At 46.5% G+C, this 25,681-nt stretch overlaps 8 protein-coding genes across 8 annotated transcripts; all 8 read right to left on the reverse strand.

Annotated features, from left to right (window-relative positions):
- Positions 1 to 461: 461 nt before the first annotated feature.
- BKA55DRAFT_514296 (uncharacterized protein) lies at positions 462 to 2,102 on the reverse strand (the record flags this gene model as incomplete). Its single annotated transcript, XM_046187959.1, has 5 exons — positions 462 to 641; positions 692 to 912; positions 975 to 1,478; positions 1,530 to 1,622; positions 1,664 to 2,102. Coding segments are annotated over 5 exons (1,437 nt in total), but the record flags the coding sequence as incomplete, so codon positions are not given.
- A 1,992-nt stretch (positions 2,103 to 4,094) lies between these two features.
- On the reverse strand, positions 4,095 to 4,833 carry BKA55DRAFT_739604 (uncharacterized protein). The gene has a single exon (XM_046201424.1). The coding sequence runs from the start codon at positions 4,739 to 4,741 to the stop codon at positions 4,433 to 4,435; it is 309 nt and encodes a 102-aa protein (XP_046048258.1). The 5' UTR covers positions 4,742 to 4,833; the 3' UTR covers positions 4,095 to 4,432.
- A 1,924-nt stretch (positions 4,834 to 6,757) lies between these two features.
- BKA55DRAFT_513909 (putative hmg-CoA reductase) lies at positions 6,758 to 7,915 on the reverse strand (the record flags this gene model as incomplete). The annotated part of the gene is made up of 1 exon (XM_046187939.1): positions 6,758 to 7,915. One exon carries the CDS (start codon positions 7,913 to 7,915, stop codon positions 6,758 to 6,760), a length of 1,158 nt encoding a protein of 385 aa, XP_046048259.1.
- Positions 7,916 to 13,093: 5,178 nt separating this feature from the next.
- On the reverse strand, positions 13,094 to 13,609 carry BKA55DRAFT_514679 (uncharacterized protein; the record flags this gene model as incomplete). Its single annotated transcript, XM_046187984.1, has 1 exon — positions 13,094 to 13,609. A coding segment is annotated over one exon (516 nt), but the record flags the coding sequence as incomplete, so codon positions are not given.
- Positions 13,610 to 14,897: 1,288 nt separating this feature from the next.
- BKA55DRAFT_572758 (uncharacterized protein) lies at positions 14,898 to 16,077 on the reverse strand. Its single transcript, XM_046193164.1, has 2 exons — positions 15,157 to 16,077; positions 14,898 to 15,117 (listed from the first exon to the last, which is right to left on the reverse strand). The coding sequence occupies exons 1-2, from the start codon at positions 15,782 to 15,784 to the stop codon at positions 15,026 to 15,028; spliced, it is 720 nt and encodes a 239-aa protein (XP_046048261.1). The 5' UTR covers positions 15,785 to 16,077; the 3' UTR covers positions 14,898 to 15,025.
- Positions 16,078 to 17,234: 1,157 nt separating this feature from the next.
- BKA55DRAFT_514600 (acyl transferase/acyl hydrolase/lysophospholipase) lies at positions 17,235 to 18,732 on the reverse strand (the record flags this gene model as incomplete). Its single annotated transcript, XM_046187976.1, has 2 exons — positions 17,235 to 18,186; positions 18,347 to 18,732. Coding segments are annotated over 2 exons (1,338 nt in total), but the record flags the coding sequence as incomplete, so codon positions are not given.
- A 126-nt stretch (positions 18,733 to 18,858) lies between these two features.
- BKA55DRAFT_664780 (uncharacterized protein) lies at positions 18,859 to 23,377 on the reverse strand (the record flags this gene model as incomplete). The annotated part of the gene is made up of 7 exons (XM_046197722.1): positions 18,859 to 19,667; positions 19,864 to 20,891; positions 21,296 to 21,423; positions 21,485 to 21,555; positions 22,088 to 22,200; positions 22,550 to 23,079; positions 23,189 to 23,377. 7 exons carry the CDS (start codon positions 23,375 to 23,377, stop codon positions 18,916 to 18,918), a joined length of 2,811 nt encoding a protein of 936 aa, XP_046048263.1. The 3' UTR covers positions 18,859 to 18,915.
- A 629-nt stretch (positions 23,378 to 24,006) lies between these two features.
- On the reverse strand, positions 24,007 to 24,534 carry BKA55DRAFT_514449 (uncharacterized protein; the record flags this gene model as incomplete). The annotated part of the gene is made up of 1 exon (XM_046187967.1): positions 24,007 to 24,534. The coding sequence occupies one exon, from the start codon at positions 24,532 to 24,534 to the stop codon at positions 24,007 to 24,009; it is 528 nt and encodes a 175-aa protein (XP_046048264.1).
- Between the last annotated feature and the right edge of the window lie 1,147 nt (positions 24,535 to 25,681).

Below are 25,681 nucleotides of genomic sequence, written 5' to 3' on the forward strand. Positions count from 1 at the left end.
CTGGATGTATAAAACCACCATGGGAATACATGGGAGTCCAATGGCATAGAATGGGACCGAACACCCAACCATGATGTGAATATTCCAGGGGTGGAGTGGCTTGGCCAAAACGTTGTGCTGGTCATGCTCTGCAAAATTCGCGGAAGCGCCCAGTCTACTGGGCAGAGAAGGTTTAATACTGAAAGCTTGCTAGTGTTGTGGTGTGGATATATAAGCCGATAGTGCTTTCCAAATGAATGGTCACTCATCTCCGTAGCTTCGGCAATCGAGCGACCACATCTGCAATGATGTAAACAAACAGTGAAATATTGACACAGTTCATCATGTAATCCCTTTCAAGGACGAGCTGAATGAGGGGTAATAGCCTGACCAAGACACACAACAGTCTTTTTTCGTGTAAATATAGAAACCTTGAATAACGATGGAACGATATAGGATGGTGTTTCAATACTTTAATTACATTAAAGCCAAGGTATACTTTGCGGAGTGAATCCTTCTACTGTAATACCATTCCCGAAACTTGCAAACTTTTGGTCATCCTCTTCAAACTTGAGATCGTAGTCCTCCCATCGCACTATTTCAGTTGCGGCGTAGTAGTGAAGTATTGTTCCTGGCCATGGAACAATTACCTTTTCGTTGGACTTATCTGTAACATAATAATTAGGTCCTGGCAATGTGAATGCTAGATAACAGAGGTCGACTTACACCACGATGAGCATGGCTCCGACCATACCATCTCTGGCATGCGTGATTGAACCCAGCGGTTGAAGGCGTCCTGGGCTGATTTTTTGACACAGACTGACCTTAAGCGATCCTTCTGTAGCCTGTCGATGACTCTGATGATGTAGTCACTCGTACGCTCAATCCCAGGGTACGCTGAACCATTAACAGGACAGATAGGTGGATTAAACACTTGAAAGATGACCTTAGCTTTTTTTTTCTTTTGGGATGATCTCATGAGTGAGTTCACGTACCGAAAAAGTTGGGGAAACCAGCGACTGTTGCTGCCAAGTAACTCTCATAGCCCCCATCCGTTGACCATAGCTCTGACAAGTTAGCTGTTCCGCTCCCTTTGATCGGAAACCTCGGTGCGTATGGCTCAAAGCCTGTGCCACAGACGATTATGTCATATGTTCGCCGTTTGTTGTCAGTCGTGATGATAGCATTTCCCTCCACCTGCTTGATTGGGGTTGAAACGAGCTCTACATTTGACTGGTCTAGAGCCTCCAAATATTTATCGGCAGGTGTGAAGCGACGACAACCAGCTTTATACTTAGTAGGAAGAAGGGCCTTCAAAGTCTGTCGGTCGTTAATTTTATTGGCCATGTGCTGCTTTGCATTTTGAGTGAATTCTCTAGCAGCGCTCGAGTTGGCCCAGAGACCTCTGAAGCTATAGGCCAGCTTTTTCTCGATTTTTAGGCGGAATTGAAGGTACGAATCGGGGTCGGTTTCGAATTTCTTGATTGTATCGTGGGAATCTGTCCGCCTGTCAGTGGTTCGGGCTTGTGTGTAGGGTAGGTTATGCTGACAATTGACCTGCGGTTCTCCATTGCTAGAAAATACATGCGGAACCAGCCATGTTGATCCACGAACAAAGTTACTGATGGATCTCGCGTCTAAAGCTGTTAGTCAACATTTGGGATTTTCCATCCAAATTTCTTACCTTTGCGTAAGCTAGCTAAACATTGGGTTGAACTGGCCCCATTTCCTATTACAGCTACATCTTTGCCATGATAGTCTAGGCCTTGGGGCCAGTTGGCTGTGTGTATCACACGCCCCTGGAACGTATCAAGACCATCTATGTCTGGTAGCTTCCAGTTATTCAGCCTTCCTACAGCAACGACAAAAACATCGCACTTGACCGAGACTTCATTATTAGTATTCCCGTTGCTTTGCAGAGAAACGTTCCATTCAGAGTTCTTCTCATCCCAGTTTGCCCCGGTGCATGTTGTACCGAATTGAATATATCGTCTGAGATCGAACTTGGTCACCGTTGATTTGAGATAGTCCAAGATTTCAGCCGCCTCGGCATACAGGCGGCTCCAACGGGGGTTGGGGTTCCAGCTGTACTGGTAGGCGTGGGATGGGATGTCGCATGCACACCTTGTAAATTTCAGCAGTTGCCCATGGTCAGTTATGGGTGAAGGAAATTCTCACCCAGGATATCTGTTCTCAGCCCAAGTTCCTCCTTCTTGACTGTTCTTGTCATAAACGGTGATGTTGACGTTTGGCAATCGCGAGGTTACGTCCTTCAAGAACTGGATACCCGATATCCTACAACGGTTAATTGCTAATACAAATTCAAAATGGGGGTACAATTACCCAGCACCTATGACGACAATACGAATCGGCTTCGGAACAAATGCTGTTGGGGTAAGCTCCATGTTGAAGCTGTACTGCTATGAAATGGAATAATAAACGTGATGCTGTAGCGGTTCTTGACTGGCAATTCTCCCAACCCGCCCATGCTCAGACTGATGTTTCTGACATCATGAGAGTCCTAACGCATGAAGGGGCCGACGACATTTATGTTGTATGAAAGCGTTGAAAGCATACCATATTGATCTCAATATTCATTATACATCCTTTGACGTCCAGTTCCAGTCATGTCTGTTACACCGTCTTACAAGCGAAGGGCGAACCTGTGAATTCTTTCGTTGAAACATTCAATTATTCTTATACCAATTCAGGAAGCGGTGTTCAACATCGAGCATCAAGATGCTGCATGATTTCGAGTATTTGTGTATTGAAGCCTCCTGGTCCCCTGTCTAACTTCATTAACTCAAAAATACTAGACTCAATGCGAGAAGCAACCCGCTCACATGACGTCAAAGTTAACGTGAAAAGTTATTCGTCCGAGAATGCTGATGCTAGCTTGACGATCCGGCGATGTCCATTCTCATGCCCAGTACGTTGCGGCTACATGTAAGCAAGTAACTCAAGGGATGAATACGAGACGCGAGAAGGTTGGGAATCATGCAAAACAAGGACCAAGGTCGTCGCGATCCAATCAGAGGAGTCTCTGAGAGCAAGGAACCTACTTTAGCGCGGTAAACTCATGGTGAGTTGAAGTGGGGCATTTTGTTATCCCTGTTTTGGCATCCTGGCCTCAGATAAGATTTGGTTTCGCAAAGTCACCGAAAGGATAGAGCTAGACTACTAACCCGAACACTTCCTGGAGCCGTGAAGTTCATGTCTATCCTGCGACACTACAGTATGCATGCTGCACTTCAACTACCAGATATGATGTTGGCCCTGCTGGGTAGAGCAAACAAGCTAGCCAGTCTTGGACGTCAATAACCAAGTGGAGCCGGCCAAAAATAACGGACGAAAATAATGGTGGGGAGATAAAGTGAAATACCCACATTTCAAGACTCAGGCTCATGCACATCAAAACTCTGTGAAGAACTTTTGTTATCCCTTCAGACATGACCATCATACCACCCCACCCCGAAAACCGAGAACACAAAATCATAGGCCTCTTATCACATCGGACTCACGTACGCACAACGGCCTTGAGTCAGCTGGCAATCCGACGCAGTCACACGTTAGCGCTAAGGTACTTGTGAAATCCCTTCTACGTCTAGTTGACTCCTGAAGGCCGCCAGGGCGTCTGGAAGCCATTCATCACAGGGGTCCTTATTGAAACATCGTCTGTAACTACCAACCGGTTTGTCATGCCAAAGACTGAGTTACCGGAGCATTATGAGGAAGACGCTTATGATAAGCGCTTTCGGATTTCTAGATTTTGTCACACTATTCACTAATGACTAATTGCTAGTTTGGGAGTGTTGCCGACACAGGACACGAATATATTGATCAAAAAGTGGAACGTCTGCTCTTGTAACCCGGTTCCGAACTGGATAACGGCTCTCATTAGTTGTCTGCTTCGTCCTAGCAACATATTAATGCATAAATAATATGGTGACTGCACAATGAATTTGACGTATCCTTTTAAAACGCGATTAAGATAGCAGCCTTGGAGAAGATTGTAATATTGAAGTATTGGGATAAAACCTTGGAATGAAACGGACGATTCTATAATGACAGAGAACTACAAAAAGTAGGAACTTGAAAATAGTATGGAAAATAGGCCAGCGAAACGTTTAGTTATGATAAAGTCAAACAAAAGGATTTCGACGAAGGGATTTTATCTGATTGCCTCCCAGCAATTATCGCTAAGTTCTAATAATTAACCACTACCAAGAACATAACGTGTATATATTTACATAAGAATGGTAAAGAGTGAGAAGAAATGCCGTAACGTAGCCCAACAATTCATTCTCCAGACTAACGAGAAGTCAACGACTTATTGCCCTACGATAACCATCGCTCAAATTGACAGGAAAAGATTGCAAGGCCAAATCTTCAAGGTAGGTACATTGACCCGGTTATGTTCCATCAATTCGAGTCGTTGGGAGAGACCCACTTCTTAGCCCTTGTACTCGCCGTCTTTGTGTTTGCCATCACCGTATCCAGGCTTGTGGTAGGTGGGGTAAGGCTTCTCAGTGACGGTCTTGGTCTTAGTCTTGTACTTTGTGACTGTGGGCTTGAAATTGGTGACAGTTTCAGTCTTGGTCTTGGTGATCGGGGCCTTGTAGATGGGCTTTGTGACAGTGTGCGTGACGGTAGCAGTTACGGTACTGATCTTTTCCCCATAGCCATATCCGTAATCACCGCCATAATTGGCAAAAGCCAGAGGGAGGGAAAGCAGAGGGGCGATCAAGATAAGAATCTTCATGTTTTAAGGCGAAGCGAAAGTATTGTGTATATGATGTTAAGGTGAGGAGTGGATGAAAGAGTGCTGAGGAAGCTTGAGACTGTACGTTCAAGAGGGAAGCATCTTTTCATAGCGTAAGGATGACAACCCAGAACCTTTATATCACCTTTCGCTTACATATTCTCGCATTCTTTTGAGAATATTGGCCAATCATCACTGAATTGAGACACATAGGCTTGGCCCAATCATAACTCGTGTCAGTCTCACACTCTACCAGCAGAGCTCATGTCGGTGTCTCACTTGGCACTACAATCCAAGTGTTTCACACTCGGAGATTCACTCGGCCGAATACTTGCCCATTAAACAAAACAAGCTACTAATGGTGATAATTAGATTCAACTACAAGCTCCTATGTGCTTACAAATCTATGCCCTTGCAGGAAGACAATAGTGTCAAGGCAAGCACTAATTGTACCATTTCTTTCTTTTTTCACATATCGTCTGCGGACCTTTGTGAATAACCCTTAAAGGGACAAGGGTGTTGTGAAGAGCCGTACAGGTTCAGTGACCGCAGGGTAGATGCTTGGAAGAAACTCGCAGCGAAACGGCACTAAAAGTAGGAGTGTGAACTGAAGCCAGTAGGCGATTTATTTGCAAACTAATGATAAATAAGCATTCGATTCTAGAAATAGGTGAATGGTTCGAATAGCTGAAAGCTATGTTAGACTCCCTCTTCATGTAGTCAACCCACTGCTACGTGCCATCAGTGGATTTATCCGTAAAAATCAAAATCTCCAATGACCTTTTAACAATGGCCACCTTGTCCTGCTCATTGTTCTCTGTTGTGGTATCTTGCACAGCGAAGATGGCTGTAAAATCTACCGAACTCTTTGTGAATCTTTTACTATATTCAAGGAAAGATATTTTTGACCATGCTTTCCTTCCACCATGTGGATATCAATCAGAAGGAATAAGGCTAGCCAGAATAGCTTGACTGCTGCTTTGCTTTGTCTTTTCTTTTCTTTTCTTTTTGTTTACTTCTAGTTTATACAGTATTGAGCACTTGCACCTTCCTCTCCAACAATAACTCTCGTTTATAAACGAAGCCCCACATGTCGTTCTTGAGTAAATCTTCGCACTGTGTACACACCTGTCTGATACAAAAAGCGCATTTTGATGTATTTAACTGGTTGATGTAAGCGACAGTACCTATGACTCGCACTGTCAAGCTGTCTCCACTCCCCCACATTCGCACCCCGGAACTCCAGGCAGCAGCGGTACTTCTAAGTACTTCATTCGCTAAGCCAGAAATTGCTTACGCACCCATAAGGCTGCCAAATTCTGACAGAACATCTGCTTATGAGGTAGAGCCATGTACCCAGGTAGCCCCACCCTAGACTTACAAAGAGCATGTTTTTTTTGGACCGGAAGGTGCAAGTGCTCAATACTGTATTTCTAAACCTGTATTGCCCTATGATTGTGGTATAGAGACATGACAGTCGACTTTGTTGACAAGAAAAGGAAGCACCCGTAGTCTCTTGGCACAGCCCGGTAACTGGCTTCCTATGTATCCACATCATGCCTGGCAGTTTCTCCATAACTCCACTTGTTCACTTCTGAAAGAACATTTCACACAGTAGGCGAATGGTTGCAGTGTTACCGTAAGCTATCTTCAAATATGAGTCATCTATGGCAGATTCAGGCAAACTTCGCTGTCCCATTATAAGGACAAGTCGCTTTAGCCCCGCTTTGGTGATAAGATAGATTTGCTCACCCTGCACACGTGTCGTTTGCATCTTCGTGATCTCGACGCGCACTCAAATGGTAAGCTCGTGGTATGGTGGCAAAGAACAGATTGGACTTGAACAGTCTCGTTTCTATAGTGAATTGAACTTCCCAAACCCGCACTATGTATACGACTTGACCGTCGTAGACCTTAATGTAGTTTTCCCTGCGACTACACACGTAACGGCCCTCCCATGAATTACCGATGATTTCACGCTGGGTCTTTCATATGCGTCATCTCATTCGTAATAGATCACAAGTTAGCTCGTTCCTGTCCCCGCCCGAGCCGCATGTGGCTGGCGGTGAAAGTGTCATTGGTGACGGCCGCGCTCGTGCTGACATCCAGGGCAAGGCCGAAAGCAGCGATGAGACCAGCAAGCCGCTGTTTCTGCTCCGCTCCTTCCCCATCGCATTTCAACATTTTGAGAGCCTCCCTCTGCATTGGTAATCCGGTACCGCCTCCGATAGTACCAACAGGCAGAGATGGTAGATAGAGACTCATGGTGAGTGCACCCGTCTTAGGGTGAAGTTCGGAAGTCAGGTGACTCCAGGATGCTTCAGCGGTGCTGGCAGGATCCTGACCAGTCGCTATGAACATGGCCGCAATGATATTGACCGGGTTGACATTGCAGCCGAACTGGCCATTTCGAATCCCGCCCTCCTTCAAGATCTGTTGAGTGGCATAGAGCTGATCGGTGGTACAGCCTAGTACCTCTCGACAGGCATCAGGGGAGATGGTTCCCCACACCAGTGTCTCGACTCCTCGAGGTTTCTTCACGTTTCCCCACGAGGGCTTTTTGTCAGAAGCCAGCTGTCCCTCGATAAGAAAGCCCCGGATGCTATATTTATGGGTCAAGGAATGTCGGAGCATCTCGCATGCGTGCTGAGTGGCCTTGGTAACCATGTTCTGCCCGGCTGCACTCCCACAGCTGTAGCTACAGAGCACATGGACCTTGGAACCAATTACAGTAGGTTGCATGGCTTGAAGTCGTACGTATGCACTCGTCTCCCCTGCCCACTGTGAGAAAATTGGCTTCAAAGCCGGTACATCTTTGGCGAATATGACTGCATGATCGGGGCTGTCGAAAGTAAATACAGGACCTCGACTCATGCTGTTGCTGAGCGTCTCGATGTGAATTCCCCCAGAAGCGTTGAAAGCTTTACATCCTCTGGAACAACTAGCAACCAGAGTTCCTTCGTACGTGGCTAGAGGTGCGTAGACTTTATCCAGTGCGACTGCTCCGGTTACCTGCAAAGGCCCTGCGACGGCTAGTGGAATCTGACAGAAGCCAATACAATTCTCGACACGCACTTTGTCAACCTGCTCCGACTGCAAGGTCCCTGCATCTTCGAATATACGTGCCCAAGACCTTAGGACCTCTGATTTATTGGCAGATGAACGGAAGGCCATCATGTCAGCTGTCGGATAGCTCGAAGGGCTTCTGGTGACATACGCACTGAGCAATGGGAAGAAAGGATGACTGATAAATATGAGTACTGATGCGTGAGCGAATTGACAGCACCCAATGAAACTTATATTCAAAAGGGCCATGGAATACCATTCTCAATTTTTCTGCCCCATCGCTCAATTGTTACCAAAGATCGTTTCTCTTAGTCGTAGTAGCCTTGGCTGACGCAAGCCAACGATCTTTTGTATATTTTTCACACTACTTATGCTCAACGTGATGTGAAAACCAACATGGTAACATAATCATTATAGAATTCATTCTTCTTCAATGCTGAAATGAGTCTGTCTCAGCATTCGGCTCCACCCTTATGAAAGCTGAAAGGAGGTCTGATGGGGCACAACCATGGAAGCAGAAGGGTATAGTCCTCATTTTACGGATTCATTTCTAAGTATGACTCACGGTCTTAATTTCGAACGGACCTTTATCACTTTTACATCCTTCGCTCCGAGCCCTGCCCTCCCCGATGATTTCGCAGTTGGTCCGTCCCTAGCGTTCCGGGTTCGTATTGGTCGGTTTGTAAGTTTGTCTTGCTCCGGTAGTATTGTCCTCTGTGCTCTTCCTTTGGGATTGCTGTGTTTTTCGGTGTACATACTTTGCTTAAGATCGATGAAAATCTCAAAGATAACAACGTAGGTTTGCAAAGAAGCGCCGGAAAACAGTTGCTGTCTCTTGATTTTCATACCGGCAAGAGCCTTGCGTAGCCGGACCTCCAATGGTTCTGGAGCTTGCGTCGACTCGATGTCGGCTATTTTATTCAACTGGTCTAGGTTACGTTTACCAATCTTTTTCAATGAATAAATGTGGTCAGATTTCGCCAAGGGCTTCAAGGCTGCGGATATCTTCTCGGTTGGCAATATCACCGATAATTGATATAGGAGTACACTCATCCTAAATCCTTCGAGATCTGATAAGGATTTATCCACATCCACGCCTGCGCTCTCTTCAAATACTCCTAGCTTACGAGCCTTATACTTGCCTGTGCGCTGCGCTAGAACAGGCCGATCTGTTGCTAACCTTTTGACGGGTTGGCAGTCCATTGCTTGAGCAGGTTCTGGCTTCGTGTGGGTTCTGAGGGGCAACGTAGGGTATAGATTGGGGGAAGAATCCTTATGCCTATACTGAGTGCCATCTATGCCTTCTGTAACTCCCGACTTACATTGCTTAATGGGTCTGTGAATTGATTCTGGGGTATGGAAAGAAATATGTGGCTCAGATCCTGGTGTTCCGACCGTAGGACTTGATGGGATCTCCTCCCATAAGCACGGGTGCATCGGGTCCGCTTCTTGGACAGCCATTTCAGACTGTAGCACAGCGAGTTCGGCCTCTAATTCCTTGGCCTCCAGAGCTGATTCCAAGTTTCGAATTTTGAGCTGGGCTTTTTCGATAAGAAGGCTGACCTTCTTCGCAATTCTCCATTCCACCTTCTCGTCAGGTTGACCTATACCCGGATTCACAATATCAGGCGGAGAATCCACAGATGTCGATCCAAGGACACCGACACAGTTATCCACTCTGCTTTCCACATCTCGGAGCTCTGCACCTAGGGCTTCTAGCCTTCTGTGCAGGCTTTTGAACTGATCGACGTCGCTCTTGTATTGTTCGAAGAATAGGCTCAAGGTTTTGTTATTCTCACTGATCTCTGTCATCAGAGAAGGGATACTACCATCTGCCCTTAACCCTTCGTAAATCCTGTTCATGCTTTCTTGGCCTTCAAATTCAACCTTGAGCTTTGCATCCAGCAATTGCTGGACTTCGGTTTTCCGCAAGCGATCTTCCAAAAGTTTGTGCTTACCAACCCATTTCGCAGCTTCTGCTTCCGCATCATCCCTTCTGGCCGTTGCGATGAGTATTTCGGCTTTTAGTAGATCTCCCGATCTCTCGAGGTTCATGATTTTACCCTGCAGTTCTCTAACCTTAATTTCCAAGTCATTTTTCGCGCACCGTTCTACAATGGAATGCTCGAGGTTTTGAATCTGGTTTCTTAACTCGGCGAAGTTTTTACTGTCATCATTATGAGCGCCTTTTTCAGGTTGCAAGGAGCCACAGTTTGGTTTCGCATTGTAGGTACTTTGCTGCTGTGCGCTTACCATCCTCTGGATACCGTCAACCGTAGACCTTAAAGTTGCCAAGGAAACAGGTAGGTTCTCTATGATTGAATGCCTTTTCTCCATTTCATCTTGTGAATTCGCGATCCTCTCCTCGGTATCATCCAGAAGTTTCTTTATTCTAGCGAGTTCTTTGTCTTTCACTTGCAGCTGATTCTGTAGCTCATAGAGTTTATTTCTCGACTGCGTCAGTTCTGATGATTCAGCAAGTTTCGTGAACTGTGATGCATGCTCATTTCGGCACGTAGATAACTCAGCCTTTGCCTCGATGCAATTTTGTGCTTGCGTGTCAAGCTGATTCCTTAGTTGAGCTATTTCCACCTCAAGGAGTTTGACACTATTTTCATGCTCCTTCTTGCTGGAGTTTCTCTTTTGATGCAGGTCAGCAATTTGAGATAGCAAATTCTTCATCTCGTTTCGCATTGATTCCTGTTCTGCTTCTTGTTCTGTTGCCTTCTCCTTCAAGGTTAGTATTTCAGACTCTTTCCTTTCGATCGTATCTTGCAAACTGGAGACCTTTTCGCTGATATCCCGAGCGGTCTTCATGCTTTCCAGCTCTTGATCTTTTTCCACAAGACTTGCACGAGCATTCTTGATATCATCCTCCAGATCACGAACCTGCCCTATCAAATCTTTCAATTGTTTGTCGGCTTCTTCTTTTTTCCGACAGTGGTCGTTGGCCTGTTCTTCAACCTCTGACTTCAGTTTAAGGTTTCTTCCTTGCAGATCTTGAATTTCTTTTTTTCGTTTCTCAGCATCTGCTTCCGCACCTTTTTTGAACTCACAAAACTGTGAGGCCAACTCATCCTTTTCATTTTGCATCAATTTCTGGTTTTGTTTTTCCTTCATTGCATCATCTTCTGAAGCTTTGATCTGTCTCTGTAAGTCGTTGATGGAGGTTATCTTCTCCTGCAGTATGCGCTCATTTTCCTTTAGATTGTTTTTGTAATTTTCTTTTTGATCCTGAACCTGCTTCTTCAGTTGATCAATCTGCTCCTTCATGTGTTTGTCTCTCTTCTCATCCTCATTTGCGTTTCGCTGTAGCTCATTCCGCTGCGACAGCAAAGAGTTGATTTCCCTTTGTATTGATCCGTGTTCTGTTTCCTTTGTGGTTACCTCATATTTCAACTCCTGTATCGTCGACTCTTTTTCTCTTATCCTATCTTGTAATTCGGCGATCTGTCGATCGGTGTCCGCAGCAGCCATGATGTTTTCCCGCTCTTGGACACTTTTCGCCCCACATGCCTCAACCTTGTGCATAGCTTCCAGTAACTTGGAGGCTAAATCATCGTTTTGTTTTTGTATCAATATGTATTTTTCTTTTTCTTGGCTTACCTTGTCTTCTAAACCCTTGATTTGAGACTGTAAGCCCTCGATATATATTGTTTTCGCCTGCAATTGGCGCGCGTCTTCCTTTTGACTGATTGTTTTCTGGTTCAACTCTCGAGTCCTCTCCTCCAATGTCTTCGAAGCTAACTCTATGTCTTTCTTGACTTCTTCGATTGTCTTTGATAGCTCCCCAACCGTTAGTCTCGATCGAATCAGCTCTTTCCTTTTCTTATGAATGCATTGTGACGCCCTTTTGATGGTCTTGAGCCTTTGCTCTTGCCACGCCTTGCTTGGGATCCCCATGGTCCCTCCGAACCCCTTGCAATATACCTCGTGCCTCTTGGTGTGATGGCGAAGCCTCATCTTTTCACAAGTTGGATGGCTCCGCTGCCACTCGTTCGAAATGTCATTCTGCTTTCGATCACCTGCAAATGGATTTTGATCACCTTCTTCCGCTTCACGATGCATAGTTTGTGTGCCACTATCCGCCCTACAGTCTTGTATATCATGATCCTGTTTCGTGGGAAGAAGACCAGGGTAACGAAGTTTTTCACATTCGGCTTGCAGTTTAGCTTTCGCATCTTCACATGCGTGAAGGTTGGCCCTTAGCATCTCAGCTTCTATCTTGAGCTCGGCGCTTTTTGTTTGCAGAGAATCGTTCGCCTGCACTGCAGTCTCTAATCGGGAGTTTACATCTTGAAGCTCTTCACTCATTTTTTTGAGCTCCCCTACAGTGATTGTAGTGGTGACTGACTCCTTAGCGGAGCTCGCTGGAGTATCTAACGAGTAATTTTGATTGTATTCGGCTTGTTGCTGGGCCGCCTCACCCATGTTTGTATCTGGGGGTGGGGAGTGAGACTGCTTCTCAAGATCAGCAACTCTCCCTTGCAGAACCGAATTACGCCTTTCCAGCTCCGCGGTCCTGTCCGCCTCTTCCATCTTAGCCACCTGTATCTGCAGCGAACTGTTCCTCTCAACAAGCTTTTCATTGTCACATTTCAGGCTTTGGGTTAGCTTCAAGACGCTTTGAGACTTTATCATCGACTCTGTGGCGGAACCTCCACTGAAAAGCTTTGCATACAACCGGTGCCAATGCTCAAGTTCAAGTCTCAGCTTGTTGGCTTCATCCTGCAGCTGAGCTATGTCTACTGTATCTTGAGTCTGAATTGTTGACTTTGATTGCCCTTGCTTAAGCTCAATTTGCACCGTCTCCAGTTTCTCCTTTAATGTCACCCCTTGCTCGACTAGCTTTTGATTCGACGCTGCAACAATGCCTTTGAGCTCTTCCACTTCCTCGCCAGCGGCATTGTATTGCGCCTGCAACTGATGATTTTCATTCGTTAGGGAGTCGCGGGATACTCGTATTTCCTCCATCTTGGTAGCAAGAGAACCATTTTCGGCCTTCACGTCGTTCAGTTCTTGTTGAGAGGTGTCCCAGGCTGATTTCCAACCTTGTATTTCGGACTGGTAGTCATCTATTTTTTCTCGGAAGCCGTCCAATACACTGTTTGTATAGGAAGATTTAGACGGCGGATCTACGTCTTCCTCCAATAGTTCGTCAGCCGCGTTCTGCATACTGATTGCTTCCGTGGTCCCCGTGCCAATGCCGTCCAGAAAATTCTGCAAGTCCTCTAGCTTGCCATCTGACTCCTTGGCTTTTTGCTTCAAGTGCGCTATTGCCTCTTCTAACTCCTTTGAAGTTTCCGCCTCTCTCTGCATCATCTCATTCAGGACAAAGACCAGAAACTCCATTTCCCGGCCAGGAAGCTGAGTCGTCTCAAAGACACAAGCAGCTCGTCGCATATTCACCGCGAAGTGATCTGTGAAAATACTGCAATGCTCTGAGCTTTCGACCTTCTCATGGAGGTCTGGAGGCAGACCATCCGGTCCTTTCTGGCATACTGCGAAGATCCCCACGTCCAAACTCTCAATCCCGATCTCGATGCCATGGTAAAGCTCCGCCCGCTGTTTCCAACACTCAATCCGTTCGTCTTTGCTTCCCTCGGCAGGGTAGTCGAGGTAAACCTTTTTAGGGCCTTGAATCCATATTCGTTGTATAGTTTCCTCGAGCGCATTCCTCATCATGGCTGGTAATGTTTCGAGAACGGCTTTGTGGTCAGAATCCGGAAAGACGATCAAAAGTATTTGCAAAGCAACAAGATAATATCTGTCGACTTTCCGACTCATCAGACATTCGACCATATCTAGGAGTAGGTGGGTATGCTCAAATTTAAGAACCCTCAGCCACTCCTTTCTCAGAACCTTGCGGCGCTGCTCGTCGTCGCGGCTGGTCCCTGCTCCTGCCAGTGGAGGGATTCTTTTTCGCGGAGGCTCCGGCTGCATAGCCGAAAGCCGGTCAGCATCCGACCTCTGCCTCTTTCTGCCCCTGTTACTGTCATCATTTCTATTGTCTGTTCTGACTGTAATGGAGGCCTTAAGTGCTTCCAGTTTCGGCTTTTTGTCTTGTTTGGATTGCAGGAACTCCTCCCAACGATTCTCCCAACGCTTTCTTTCCACACGCTCTCGCTTCATTTCATCTAGTCTCCGTGCTAAGGTTTGACTCCGCGTCACGGGCCTCCTCACTGGTTCTTGTAGCTCCACATCACGAATCATGGCTTCAGGTAATATTCGAACACAGAGAGAGGGAAATAAGGGTGACAATGAAAGACGGCGCAAAGCACTTGAGCTGATATTGGTGCAGTAGCTTTACCTTTGTACAGAGTAGAATTCTGGCTAAGCTCATGAATCAATGCCGTTGTCCATTGTACTCATCTGAAAATAGAAGTAGTGTTTGAGAAAGAGGAGCGACGTTACAGATTGGGGTCGGCTTCCTGTTTAAAATAGAGCAGCAAAGCCAACTACAAGGTCATAGTTAAAACTCTGATCGCTACAAGCTGTAGTCCTCTGGAATGCTACTCGCGCAGCGATATCCTGGTTTCTGTTGGTGTCGCCCCATCTAGGAGGAACAGGAGACTTGTCAATCACATATTCCTCTATTCGCCAAGGTGAGAGAACGATGAAGTCATTTTGCATTCAATTCAGTTTCTCCTGAGCCTTTCTTTTTACTGATGTCCACTGGATAGATGAACTTGCTGTCGATGCCTAAGAAGTTCCGTCTCTGTGGTTTTTGTGCTTTTCCTGGCCATTTTTGCATATAGCAAGAGCACATGGTCGGCATACCTGACGTACAATATTTCGATGCCTTGCCATGGAACGTCGACGGTGGTATGGGTTTGCTGCCTTTCACAGATTTCATGGGCATGCCCATTTCGAAACAACAGCTGGTGAAAAATCGCACAGATGTCGCTGACCCACGTCAAGTCATGCTTAAACCATAGTCAGCATTTACACCAACATGCTTCACCGACCCTTGTGAACTTTCACTGCACCGACCTTTTCTTACTAGGTAAGGCCAGGCTCCATAATGAGCAATAATTCGTATTGACTGTATGTTATGCTATCGGCAAAAGGGTTATCAATGGATTGATGTCGTGACTTCCTCTCTCATTATGGCCTACAAATGGCAGGTGTGAACTCGGCATCAGCTATGTTTGGTAGGTACTTATGATAAGACTCGAGTGACTAATGACTACATTTTACTCCATCCTATTTCACACGTCAGGCCTTGGGCATCTCCACCTCACATCCTAAGGTTTTCCCCTCTGTGCTGCGCCATAACGAGATTTTGGTTGGGCAAACCTCGTCATAAGGTGGTGGGAGTTCTTTCCTCTCGAGCACCTCGCCATAAGGTGGTGGGAGTCCTTTTCTCTCGAGCCGGCAAGAGCACCATGGTCCCCCGTCACGGAGATTATGGGCTTTATCCCACCTAAGACATGCGATAACTCCCCTTAAATTCCACTTTGACATGTCCTTGTATAGAGCTACCTCTTGTGCGTCGTCCACCAGAAAGCCACATACTTCTTCGTGAGTAAAACTCGCCGTGCCAGCCCGAACCCTGTCAAGGAAATTTAAAATGTCCTGTGAGGCGAGGACTCTCCTGTCTTCGAAAGCGACAGGATTGCCTCTATTGTCTAACACTTTGGGTCTTCCCCAGAGCCATGCATGCGCAAGAAGCGAGACTAGCAGTCGCCGTCGAGCATTACGCAGTCTCTGTTCTTCTGTTGTGGCTTCAGATCCTGAAGCGGAAAAGAGTCTAGCCATGAATAGAGAAACCTTCTGCGTACATACTCTGAAAGATCGTTCTTCAATTACTCTGTGTGAGAAAGAGCCGTCCCTGTTCAAGAATATTGTAGAATCGTCAACCCATTGTCGACTGGATTTGAGGTCCTTCAGTGCCTTGAGCTTTTTTAAAGCGGAATCCCTTATTATTTCAGGACCAAAGTAGACTGGCGCACATGATCCTTTGCTAAGATGCATATCATCTGCGAAGTGAAGGGGCACGGAAAAGAATAGAACGGGTAGCGTAGACTTGAGAAAAGGAGTAAGTTGAGGTAGTTTTTAATCTGAACTCTGAGCTGCTTATGGCCTACAGATCAGTCAACGGGTAAAGCCTTGCACGCCTTTAGAGTCTCTGAATATGTTCTTCGCCTGGGCCGGTTTTGCATATTATGGTAAACATGAGCAACCATTTGGGTTGATGGTAAACAACAGCGGCGACAGTGTGTTCAATAGGTATCCGAATATCAGGTGTGAGCGGGGATACAATAAGTTTAGATGACGAACTACCAATCCCTTGAAGGGATAGACTTTCACAGACATGAGGCTGACTCCTGCAAGACTATTAACCCGGTATTGGTTGACTGGGCCATGTTTCAATCAGAATGACTGTACCTTATTCAAATCTGTGCTAACTCTTAACAAAAGCGTGCAAGACCCTATTCCTAGTTCTTACTAGCCGCTGTTTCACAAGGGCACTTATTGATGACCGCATCGAGGGTCAACGCCAACTACGTTGTGAGCTGCTTGAAAGTCCTGGATCGGCCTTTTGCCATACATTTATCCTGTGGAAGCAACGGCCAACCAAGGCACTTTGAGACGAAGACTTTCATGTGTACGGAGACAATAGCTATGTGAAGATTGGTATCAAACACGCTTGTGAAACGATCAATTGCCGATTCTTCACTCAAGGTTATAATTATGTCCTGTCACTGATCGTTGATTTGGCATGAGACGAGGCGTAGCATTTCTTTCACGATGTATGTTTCCATGGGTAGCATTCAAGGCCATCGAAGGCAGACTTATGTGAGCAATCGTACGTAACAGGGGAATGACAAAACTTTTGTTGCTGCGCCATGTTGGTATATAAACTTCACAAAGGCCCACATGACTGTGGACCTTAGCGCTACCACAGAATTTAGACTCCCGGTTGCAGTCTCGTCTGGTTAGGAGAGAGGTAACCAGAGCATAATGCCTGCCAGATGGAATAATTCAAGCCGCTCAAGTTCTAATGCTAGTAGATGTCTCCTTTGATCCTGGAAGGAGCTGCACTTCCCACCTCGACGGTTTGGGAGAATTCACCAAAAAATAAGCCGTCGCTTAGGCAGCATATTACCGTAGCTTAAATTGTAGCGCGAACTGAGTTGGAGAAAAGCTGTTTGTTTCTGGACTTAAATGTTACATCGTATCTGGCCAAGAGTTGATCTCGTACAATATTACAATCATGTACTCTAGGTTCCCTTCCATCGTCGACACCCACTCTAGTGCTTTTTACAAAACTTGCTATAGGTTTTGACTTAGCTTTCTTGTCGGCATGTTTGCTGCGATTGCCGTGGCCAGGGTAGTACAGGCACTCAGGTGACTTCCATTTTTTTCTGCTGTCTACACTATCTACCACAACGAAAGAGATCACCATAACTTTCTTCCATTTCTACCGCCGGGCCTTCGTAATCCGCTTCCAAGCAGCGTGACAATCAATCCCACGCTTACGTCCGCTTCTTACCGGCTGTCGTAGAGCCCGGGATTGGGGAGAGTCCCAGCCTTGGGCCTCCATGATCTCATTCAGACTGAAGGGAGAGCGACTGATCAGTTCCTTGCTCTGTCGGCCAAGCATGTTCCAGCAGAGAAATATTTCGAGCCGTGTGTGGAGTCCAGCAACCGTCCCTCGAACAGGTATCTCAAAATCAACTTCTCTTCCGTTCCACTCTCCTACGCTGTCGAGTGCTGTGAACTTGCCATTGATTGAGAATTCTGCCCCACGTATTCGCAAATCTTTGATGAAATGTTTAAGCCGATGGCCTGGTTGAATATCACACAAGATACGGCCACAGAAGCTCACATGCGTTCGGTGTCGTATAGGCCGGCTGGAGACCTCGAAGTAAAAGAAACTAGAGATGATAGAATCCAGCACCTCTTGCAAACTGGGGTGAGATTTAAAGTGCGCCGCAGCCTCATCCATTAATCTAGGTATGGAGGATGCGTCGTCTAATGAAGGGTAACCTTCTGAAAGTGGGACGTTTAGTCGTCTGAACCTGCTGCCTACATCGGATCTCCCTGCCATGATATGGTTATGAAACTTTTCTCCGTCTGTGACAATATTGTCGCCCATGAAGGCGTAGAGCCGACGTAAGAGATCTATCAGAGGAATCGTAACTCGTGTAGGAGGTTGCGGTTCACGGTGGCCTTGCTGTAGCCTCTTCTCGAAACCTGTGCCAATTGACAACAGAATATCCGGCAGACAATGACCCTGCGTCAGGGCAGGGACGAGAGATAGCGCCACGTCGGCAGGGTTATTTCGCCACATGGCACCGTCCTGGAATGTGCCGACACCGTCGATGGTGAAGGTTGGGAACATAACGGGCGCAGCTGAGGTGGACCGCGCACTTTGACGTCACATTCGTAAGTCAGCTTTGTGAACAAAAATGGATTGGGGGTATTTGCAGGAAAGGCAGAAGACAACAAGGTTTGTTTCGAGATAGGGCTCAAGTGGATAGCGAAGATCTTTCAAGTCGCATACAATATGGAAATATGGGGTCGACTCACGCTTCCCAGGCAAGGATTGCCTTTTGCCCTTCCTCGTCATCTGGATGACAAAATGTCTGTTCAAAATCTTTGTGAGAGTTATCGAGGCCGACCCCATTAAAGTTACTTAGTATATGATCCCCTTTTGGCGTTCCTTTGACTGTGACGAGAATCTTTGCAGCCCGAGCAGTCGCGGGGGTATAGTCAGATAGCTTGCTCTCACCATAGTGCCTCTTTAGAGCTTCGTCTATGGCACTACTACCGTAGATCGATCCTCGTGCGATCAGATTAAAGGCCCTTGCCCAAATTGGTTGCGAGACAAAGACGCGCTGGCTAAGGTCTGTAAAGTCTTGGATAGCCTTCTTGACAGACATACCTTTGTGAGCGAGGGTCAAAGCACAGATGCCGCCTATGAACCACGTTAGTTTCTAAGTGGGTACAAGTGAAACGATGCCCAGAATTCACTGATCTCTACTATCATCCGCTTTACCGCCTCTTCCTCTTTCTTGCTCCTCAATACTTTTTTCACACATCCAGCCTCTACCCTGATATTTGTTTCTCGCCTTCAGTCTCAAGATAAACCTTTTTGATCACTCACCTGAGCTTGTCCCGACACAAACGTCAAAAAGGTCTATTATGGGCATCCCAGGAAGGAAGACCCACAGCATCGACTGCAACATGTGTAGACATTGCAGCATTATGATGCCTCTGACTCCACCACCGTCAAGAGCAAGGACCCTGATACCTTTTGTCTTAGGCCGAAATTTGAAAACTACGCCGGTGAAGCAAGCTTGACAACAGGTGCATTCTTCAACAGCGTAGGTTTCACGCCGTATTTTCCGTCCCAGACGTCTAATGTCATACTCGCAATACATATGACCGCAGGGTAACCCATACTCAGGTCGTCGTAGAATGCAAGCAGGGCAGTAGTCGTGGACTTTATGCGACCGCCAGCGATCACGAGAGGTGGCTAGAAATAAGAGGTGGCGACGCTCGTGTGAGCTCATGGGCGTATCCAAATCCACCGTGTCACCTTCTTGGCAGAGACGACCTGTCGGTACCTTTTTCGGCTGTGTCTGTCTGTCATTGCCTTTGTCATTGGATTTTGAATCTACGAATGTCACGGTGTGCTGGGAATTGGTGGAGTTCAGGCGGCTCATAGACTTCACAGTCCTCACGTGGGTCGTAGTACCGTCGTTATCTACAGCGACCACGGTATTCACAGGGTCTCTCACCATATTCTCAACCAGTAGGTACATGTCTGTTTTCAAGCACACTGTGCGAGCGGCGTGGTGCCAGATGGATTTGTAGAGAGTGTCAAAGATGAGTGGAAAGCCAAAAGCTTCCCGATTTTGTTAGCCGGTACCATGACTGGACTGATATAGGCAAAAATGTCAAACGGGACTTTGTCTGCAAGTAGAGGGTTTATAGAGGAAGGTAGAGGGAAAGGGGTTAGAAGGAACCATCGGGATCCATAGATAAGACAGTGAGAAAGAGAAGTGAGAAAGAGAAACAAAGAGGGAGAAATATGTACTCACGATGAGCTTCAGCCGGGTACGCGTTCGCACGTATGGCAGAGATCAGATATGGTAAAGCAAAAGTTCGGAGAGTCTCTTCCTCCTTATGTTCAGATAGAAATCTTACTATCTGCTGTGCCGCATTTGGTGGTACCGGACTCCATGCCCGCGAAGCTGCAACTGGATTAAACACTTCATTGTTCAAGAGGCAGTGATAAGCCCTAGAGAATAAGTCAACCATGGTGTGTGTATGGTAGAGCATATTTAAGCGTTCGAACGTTCTCCGCGCCGCCGCACACTCGCTCGCCAGAAGAGCCGTCAGCTTTGTGTATCGACGCTGTCGAAGTAGGCAGGCTTCCGTTGAAGTATCTTTCACAGTAAAGCTAGAGAAGGCTCTATTGAGAAAGAATCCTGTCTGCTCAAAGACGATGGCTTCCAGAGATGCCTTGAGATTTTCCAAAACATCGCTGCCGGGGAAAGACTTCTCCTCCGTCAGAACAATAAGGCGTGGCAGAGCTACAAGTAAATCATGGGGCATTGAATGTGCAGAAGCTGAAGAAGAGTTAGAAATCTGCGTCCCAGACCAGGCGGACCGCAGCCATGTCGATAGGAAGGTACCAAGCTCGGCTGTGGACGTGAAACTCGAGGCGAAGACACAGACTACATGGGTGAACGGGCCCAATAGGCGAGAATAGATGGCAGCTAGGGACTGAGAGGCTCTTACATTGCTCACCCTAGCCCACTCGATGTTGTCGCCAGGGCAGTGGTCTTCCGTACCTACATGTCTTGCAAGTGTCGGACAAGCGACATGCAGGACTTTAGTCCGTGGGTCTACGTTGAGAAGGATATCTCCATCTGATGAGGTCCCTTTCAAATGATCTGACAATTCACCTGAGGTTGGTGAGCCAATAAGGAGAGCCATTCCGGCAGTATGTTGGGTAGCGTCAAGGCGCTCAGCGAGAAGCGGCGTTAGCTGTATTGAGAGACTGCCACATTGCTCAGAAACCGTCATCCATCTGTTGTCGGCGAGAACATCATCTGCAGTCGTCCTAGTGTTCGTGTTTCTCGCAAGCATTATTAAGTCCTTCGCCCGTCGCCGCTTGACTCTGTCGTAATCCTAGTCTATAACTCTGGCTACCTGATGCGCCCAGCGATGCTTATAAGGCAGATGGGCAAACGGATATAGAATGTCAGTATGCAGCGCTAGATCTTTTGGAGAACCTTTATAATAGAATAGCTTGATATCTTTTCCAGGTTGACTTCCATTTCTGTACTCGGCCACCTTCTATTCAACCCTGTTCCTAGCCTTGCAACAAAAAGTATCTTCCAAAATGATTATCCGAAAGCTCGCTATACATAGTAGTGAATTGACCAGTCACTTGGGATCATGCTTCCTATCAGCAGAGCTATGGTATGTCTGTTGTAGGGGTATGTTTTCAATGGATGAACGCACGGTGCCATGGCATATTTGTAGACCAGTGACGATGAGCGACCATCAGTGGCGTCCCAAAAACGCTGATACCGGCTCCAATTTCTCGTTACATCGATTATAGCAGTTACTATCCGTATATCAAGATCCTCCTTATAAGCGTTTTTTTGGTTACCCATGTGGGTCGGGAGTCTTGGCATTGTACGCAGCAACATATTTCCCAGATTTGGATGGACAGTCAGGTTGTCCTGCAACATGGGTAGAGGAGCTAACCTGCCCCAGGTCTAATTTCTAAAATAGCATGACATGGCATGAATAAATATCAGCGTACGAGTTCACCAGGCATGTTAAGCACCACTTTGTACACCAAATTCACTGTAACAGTTGGACAACGACTGGCTTATTACGAAATAACAAGGTAAACCAGTCCTGCATTGCATATATATGGTTCACTGGAACAAATAGGCGTTATCTCCGTGTCCAACAGATGTTCTCAGATTCAATTGTCATAAAGTGATGAGTACTTCGTTGGTGCACAAACATTTCACACTAGGTTTACCCGAAAGAAGCTAGGCTGTTGCGTTCTTTATAGGTTTATGACTCCGCAGCTTCGCTGATCTGGCTTAGCCTTAAAACCATCCTAGATTCCTTATGCTAGAGCCCCAGATTACCTCACACGGGGGGGTCATCTTCGGCAAAAACAAAAAAAAAAGGCTCTCCTGATTGTTCGGTAGAACTAATGGCAAGTCTCATTCCGGGGCCCCACGTCACAGCCAGTGCCACTGTTCAAGATTCGAACTTGTGAAATTGACTTACACACTAAGATTTCTCCATCATCAAGATCCTCGCTCGGCCCTAGCCCTCGCTCAACATGAGTGCGGCAAGTCCAGTTCCCCGTTACAGGAGGGCCCTGGCTCGACGAGGTTCGGCTTGGAGGCGTTCGTTTACGTATCATAAGTCTCAGAAGCGGCAGAGTGGTTGGTAAACAGCCTGCTGTGATTCCTAAAGCGGCTTCTATAACCGTCCACTTCGCAACGTCTCTGCTTGAAACTTAGCTCTCAACGATTGACAGGTAACAAAAGAAGATCTTACACAGTTTCATAGAGGAAATCCTCCGTAAATTCTAATATTCGTATGTGGGGTATGCGGACGATCATGACTGCACCGGCTCTGCAGTGTTGAGACACTATCAGTTTCGGAACAAACCATGTACAAGCTTCCGTCTCTAACCGTTTGTCGGTAGAACACGGCCATGTATAGGCGTTAAGAATGACTCACAATACTCCTAAGCTTGACAGAGCTTGGATGGCGGCTTTTTTTTGCCATGGGATCTGTGTCTTCAACAGAGCGACTGTAGGCACCGATGCTAAAACCCAATCACTGACGGCTGAAACTATACTAAGAGCAATACCAGCAGCTGGTACCACGCTCTTCGAACATGCGCCTTCACTGCTAGGATTCTCAAACTGTTTCCAATAATGGCTTGGCGGAGAGCATTGAAAGATACTGGCAGATAGGAACACGATCGAGGTTGCCCAGATGACAGCGAGACAAATATACAAAATCCAGCAGATCTTGCGCCTATCAGTAGCTTTCCTTATTTTTCTTCGGCCGATGTATGCTTCTTGCAGGAACAAAATTACAGAGGTCTTGACGAGGCATGAAAGCACGGCATAGATGAGTTCGCCGAAGTACCACGTTTGAAAGCCTTTGGTAACCTCCGCGATGTCGATCTTGCTTGCATGTTGTCCGATGCCACCCTCGATGATGCCTCGAATTACAATGATAGTCTGGACGGTGTAAAGAAGCTAAAAGCCCGGTCAGTAGTGTAAGGGTGTCTCACAATAACAGAGCTCTCGTGTATATGGATAACACGAATCCCACCCGACAGGTTTGGAAGTCACGGTAGGCACATACCACAGATGCAAGCATCAGTATATCATGTGGTGACTGCTTCTTTTTGGCGGTATTATTATGCTGTAGTTGCCTGTTTTTATTGGCGTGTTGGGCCCAGAGTCGTAGACATGCTGAGATGTAGACAATTACGCTGCAACAGATCTGAATGATAAGCAGCTCAAGGCCTTTACCGCTGGTTGGCAGAGGCATTATAATGTCTGAAGATACGTGCTTTGGTGGTGATGTTTAGCTGCTCGTGGAATTTGATGATTGCTATATTCTTATACCGGAACCAGGGAGTCTATGTATACTTCTGGTGGATGATACCGTGATGTTAAGCCGGCATTGTTAAGACACCCATTCCGATCCTCCTATCTCAGACGCCGATTTTATCTTAGAGTATGTTACAAGAGTCGAGGCGTTTCACAAACGATGTCAGTTATGCATCCACCTATACTATATTACACATACGTCTAAGTGTTCACGACTTTCCTGGTAGCGTAAGAGCAGATATGGTATGAGAACCCCGCTGCCAAGACCATTTCATGCACTAGTGCTTATCCCCCCTTTTCCAAAGAGATGACTCAATGTGTTAAAAAGTTCAAAGATTGATAATTGAGAGAATTATGAGCAATTCCAAAGTTGTGGTTACAGTGCCAAGTCAACCGTGGACCATGTACTCTGGACAGCTCTCGGTAACAGATAGTATCCCGTGAGTGGGGGCATTTCTTAGTTCAAGGGTGCGTCGCATAGTTCTAACCACGTATCAATGACCTTTTCTTGCAGCATTACGGGCTCATCTAGTACAGATAAGCTTGAGAACCACAGAGTCAAACATACTAGTAATACCAGGATTGGTTGTAGAGCCTTTCGAGAACTGTGGAATCTCCTGGAGAATGGTCTATCGGGAGCATTGCTGCTACTGGAGCAGAATTGATATCCTTGCCCTTGGTATGGCTCCGTCCATTTGAACATGCAACAGGCTTCTTACGGTGCCTGATTTTCCACGCTTGGGGTGATAGGGCAATACCTAATCCGAGCGCTATAGCCCTGGCCCCCTCTAAGGTCTCTTGGCAGTATCTCAGGAGGAGTGTTTCGTCATCTTCTGAAGTTTTTGTGAGTCCATCAAAAAGGAAAGTGACTTCTTGGCAGGCTCCCTGTTGCTTTAGGTAGTCCATGACCCAGCACCTCTGCTGGCCAATTTCGACTCGGAGTAATTCTATAACGCAAGCCTGAGGCTGGACTGCTGCGCACAACTCCAGTAGTTCCGTAGTGTTTCGGAGAATCTGACGCTCCATCGGCCTCGCCTTTCGCTGCAGTAGCTGGACATGTTCAATGAGATCACGTATTGCTTGCTGTACTTCCATCGTCGGTTGCCAACTACAAGCTTTGGACTAGGTTGTCGAATCTTTATAGTTAGAGACATGATTACTAGGCGCTCCTTTTCCCTATAAGTTGATGCTCTTATCCAAAAGTAGAATTCTCATGGTGAAATCGATCCAGTCTCGCTTGTCTACATGTTTATATCAAAGAGAAAACGCATCACGTTTATGTGTCATTTAGTAGCGAGATTACAAAACTAGGATGTCCATGTTGTGTGACCAAAGATCCAGTGAGAGAGGTGACAAGTCAGATACGTTTATGGCGACATCTGGCTTATCCACTTCACGGTACACTCTCGGCACGCGTGTGAGAGTGACTTTGGCGTACAAATTGGCGTACAACGTACATCTTCAGATTTCTAGTTTAATGCTCCATGGTAGGCAGCCATACAATCAGCATTATCAGCCAGGTACAGAAATATTCTCAGCACAGCAAGTACCTATGACTCAGAGCGCACCCACCAGCCTCTTTTATCTCCTAACAGTCGCCTAATCCTGCCTGCTTCCACCCAACATTTCACGCTCTACGGGACCCTTAGACATTGGATAGAAATTATGGATGTGTTTAAGACAGCTCTCTTCTCATTCCGCTACTCCAGCAGCACATGATTACTAAGCAAGAGCCTTCAATAAGAAATAACGGTCCCGAGATGTGACATATTGACAGCCAGGAGCACATGAAGCCTCCTCTGAACAGACCTCTCAAGGGGTGCAGCTAGTACCGAGGGTATAACGGATCATGTTTAATATGGGAAATTCACGATTGCTGCAATCGTTGGAGTCGACCAAAGATCATCAACCAGCTAAAATTGCGTATGATTCTGAAGGCCTTCATGCGTGCTTTCATCTAGTATGAAATACGTTTCACATTACCATATTAAGCCAGGCGATTGACTAGCGCTTGTGGGTCATATTGGCTGCTTTGCAAAAGGCCACTTGGCTGGAATGCAAATATAGGTCTGACATCTCGCCAGTGGCCTTATTAGCTTCGACCCACAGGCACTAATTAATTTCTCGATCTGATATGGTACATGCAGCGTCCAGTTGCGTCGGTTAGGTATAACGCCCTTCCTGGACTCCACACAAGAGGGCCATATTTGCCCTGGAGCTACATCTCGGCTTAGACTTGGCA

This window comes from Fusarium redolens (genome assembly GCF_020744475.1).
Source record: "Fusarium redolens strain MPI-CAGE-AT-0023 chromosome Unknown BKA55scaffold_10, whole genome shotgun sequence".
Taxonomy (NCBI): Eukaryota; Fungi; Ascomycota; class Sordariomycetes; order Hypocreales; family Nectriaceae; genus Fusarium; species Fusarium redolens.

Excerpts from the sequence above, each read along its gene's own strand:
- BKA55DRAFT_739604 (XM_046201424.1), bottom strand. The coding sequence starts at position 4,741 with ATGAAGATTCTTATCTTGATCGCCCCTCTGCTTTCCCTCCCTCTGGCT.
- BKA55DRAFT_572758 (XM_046193164.1), bottom strand. The coding sequence starts at position 15,784 with ATGCATCTTAGCAAAGGATCATGTGCGCCAGTCTACTTTGGTCCTGAA. Across the intron at positions 15,118-15,156 it reads GAGAAAAGGACTCCCACCAC|CTTATGACGAGGTTTGCCCA; the intron begins CTTATGGCGAGG and ends AACTCCCACCAC.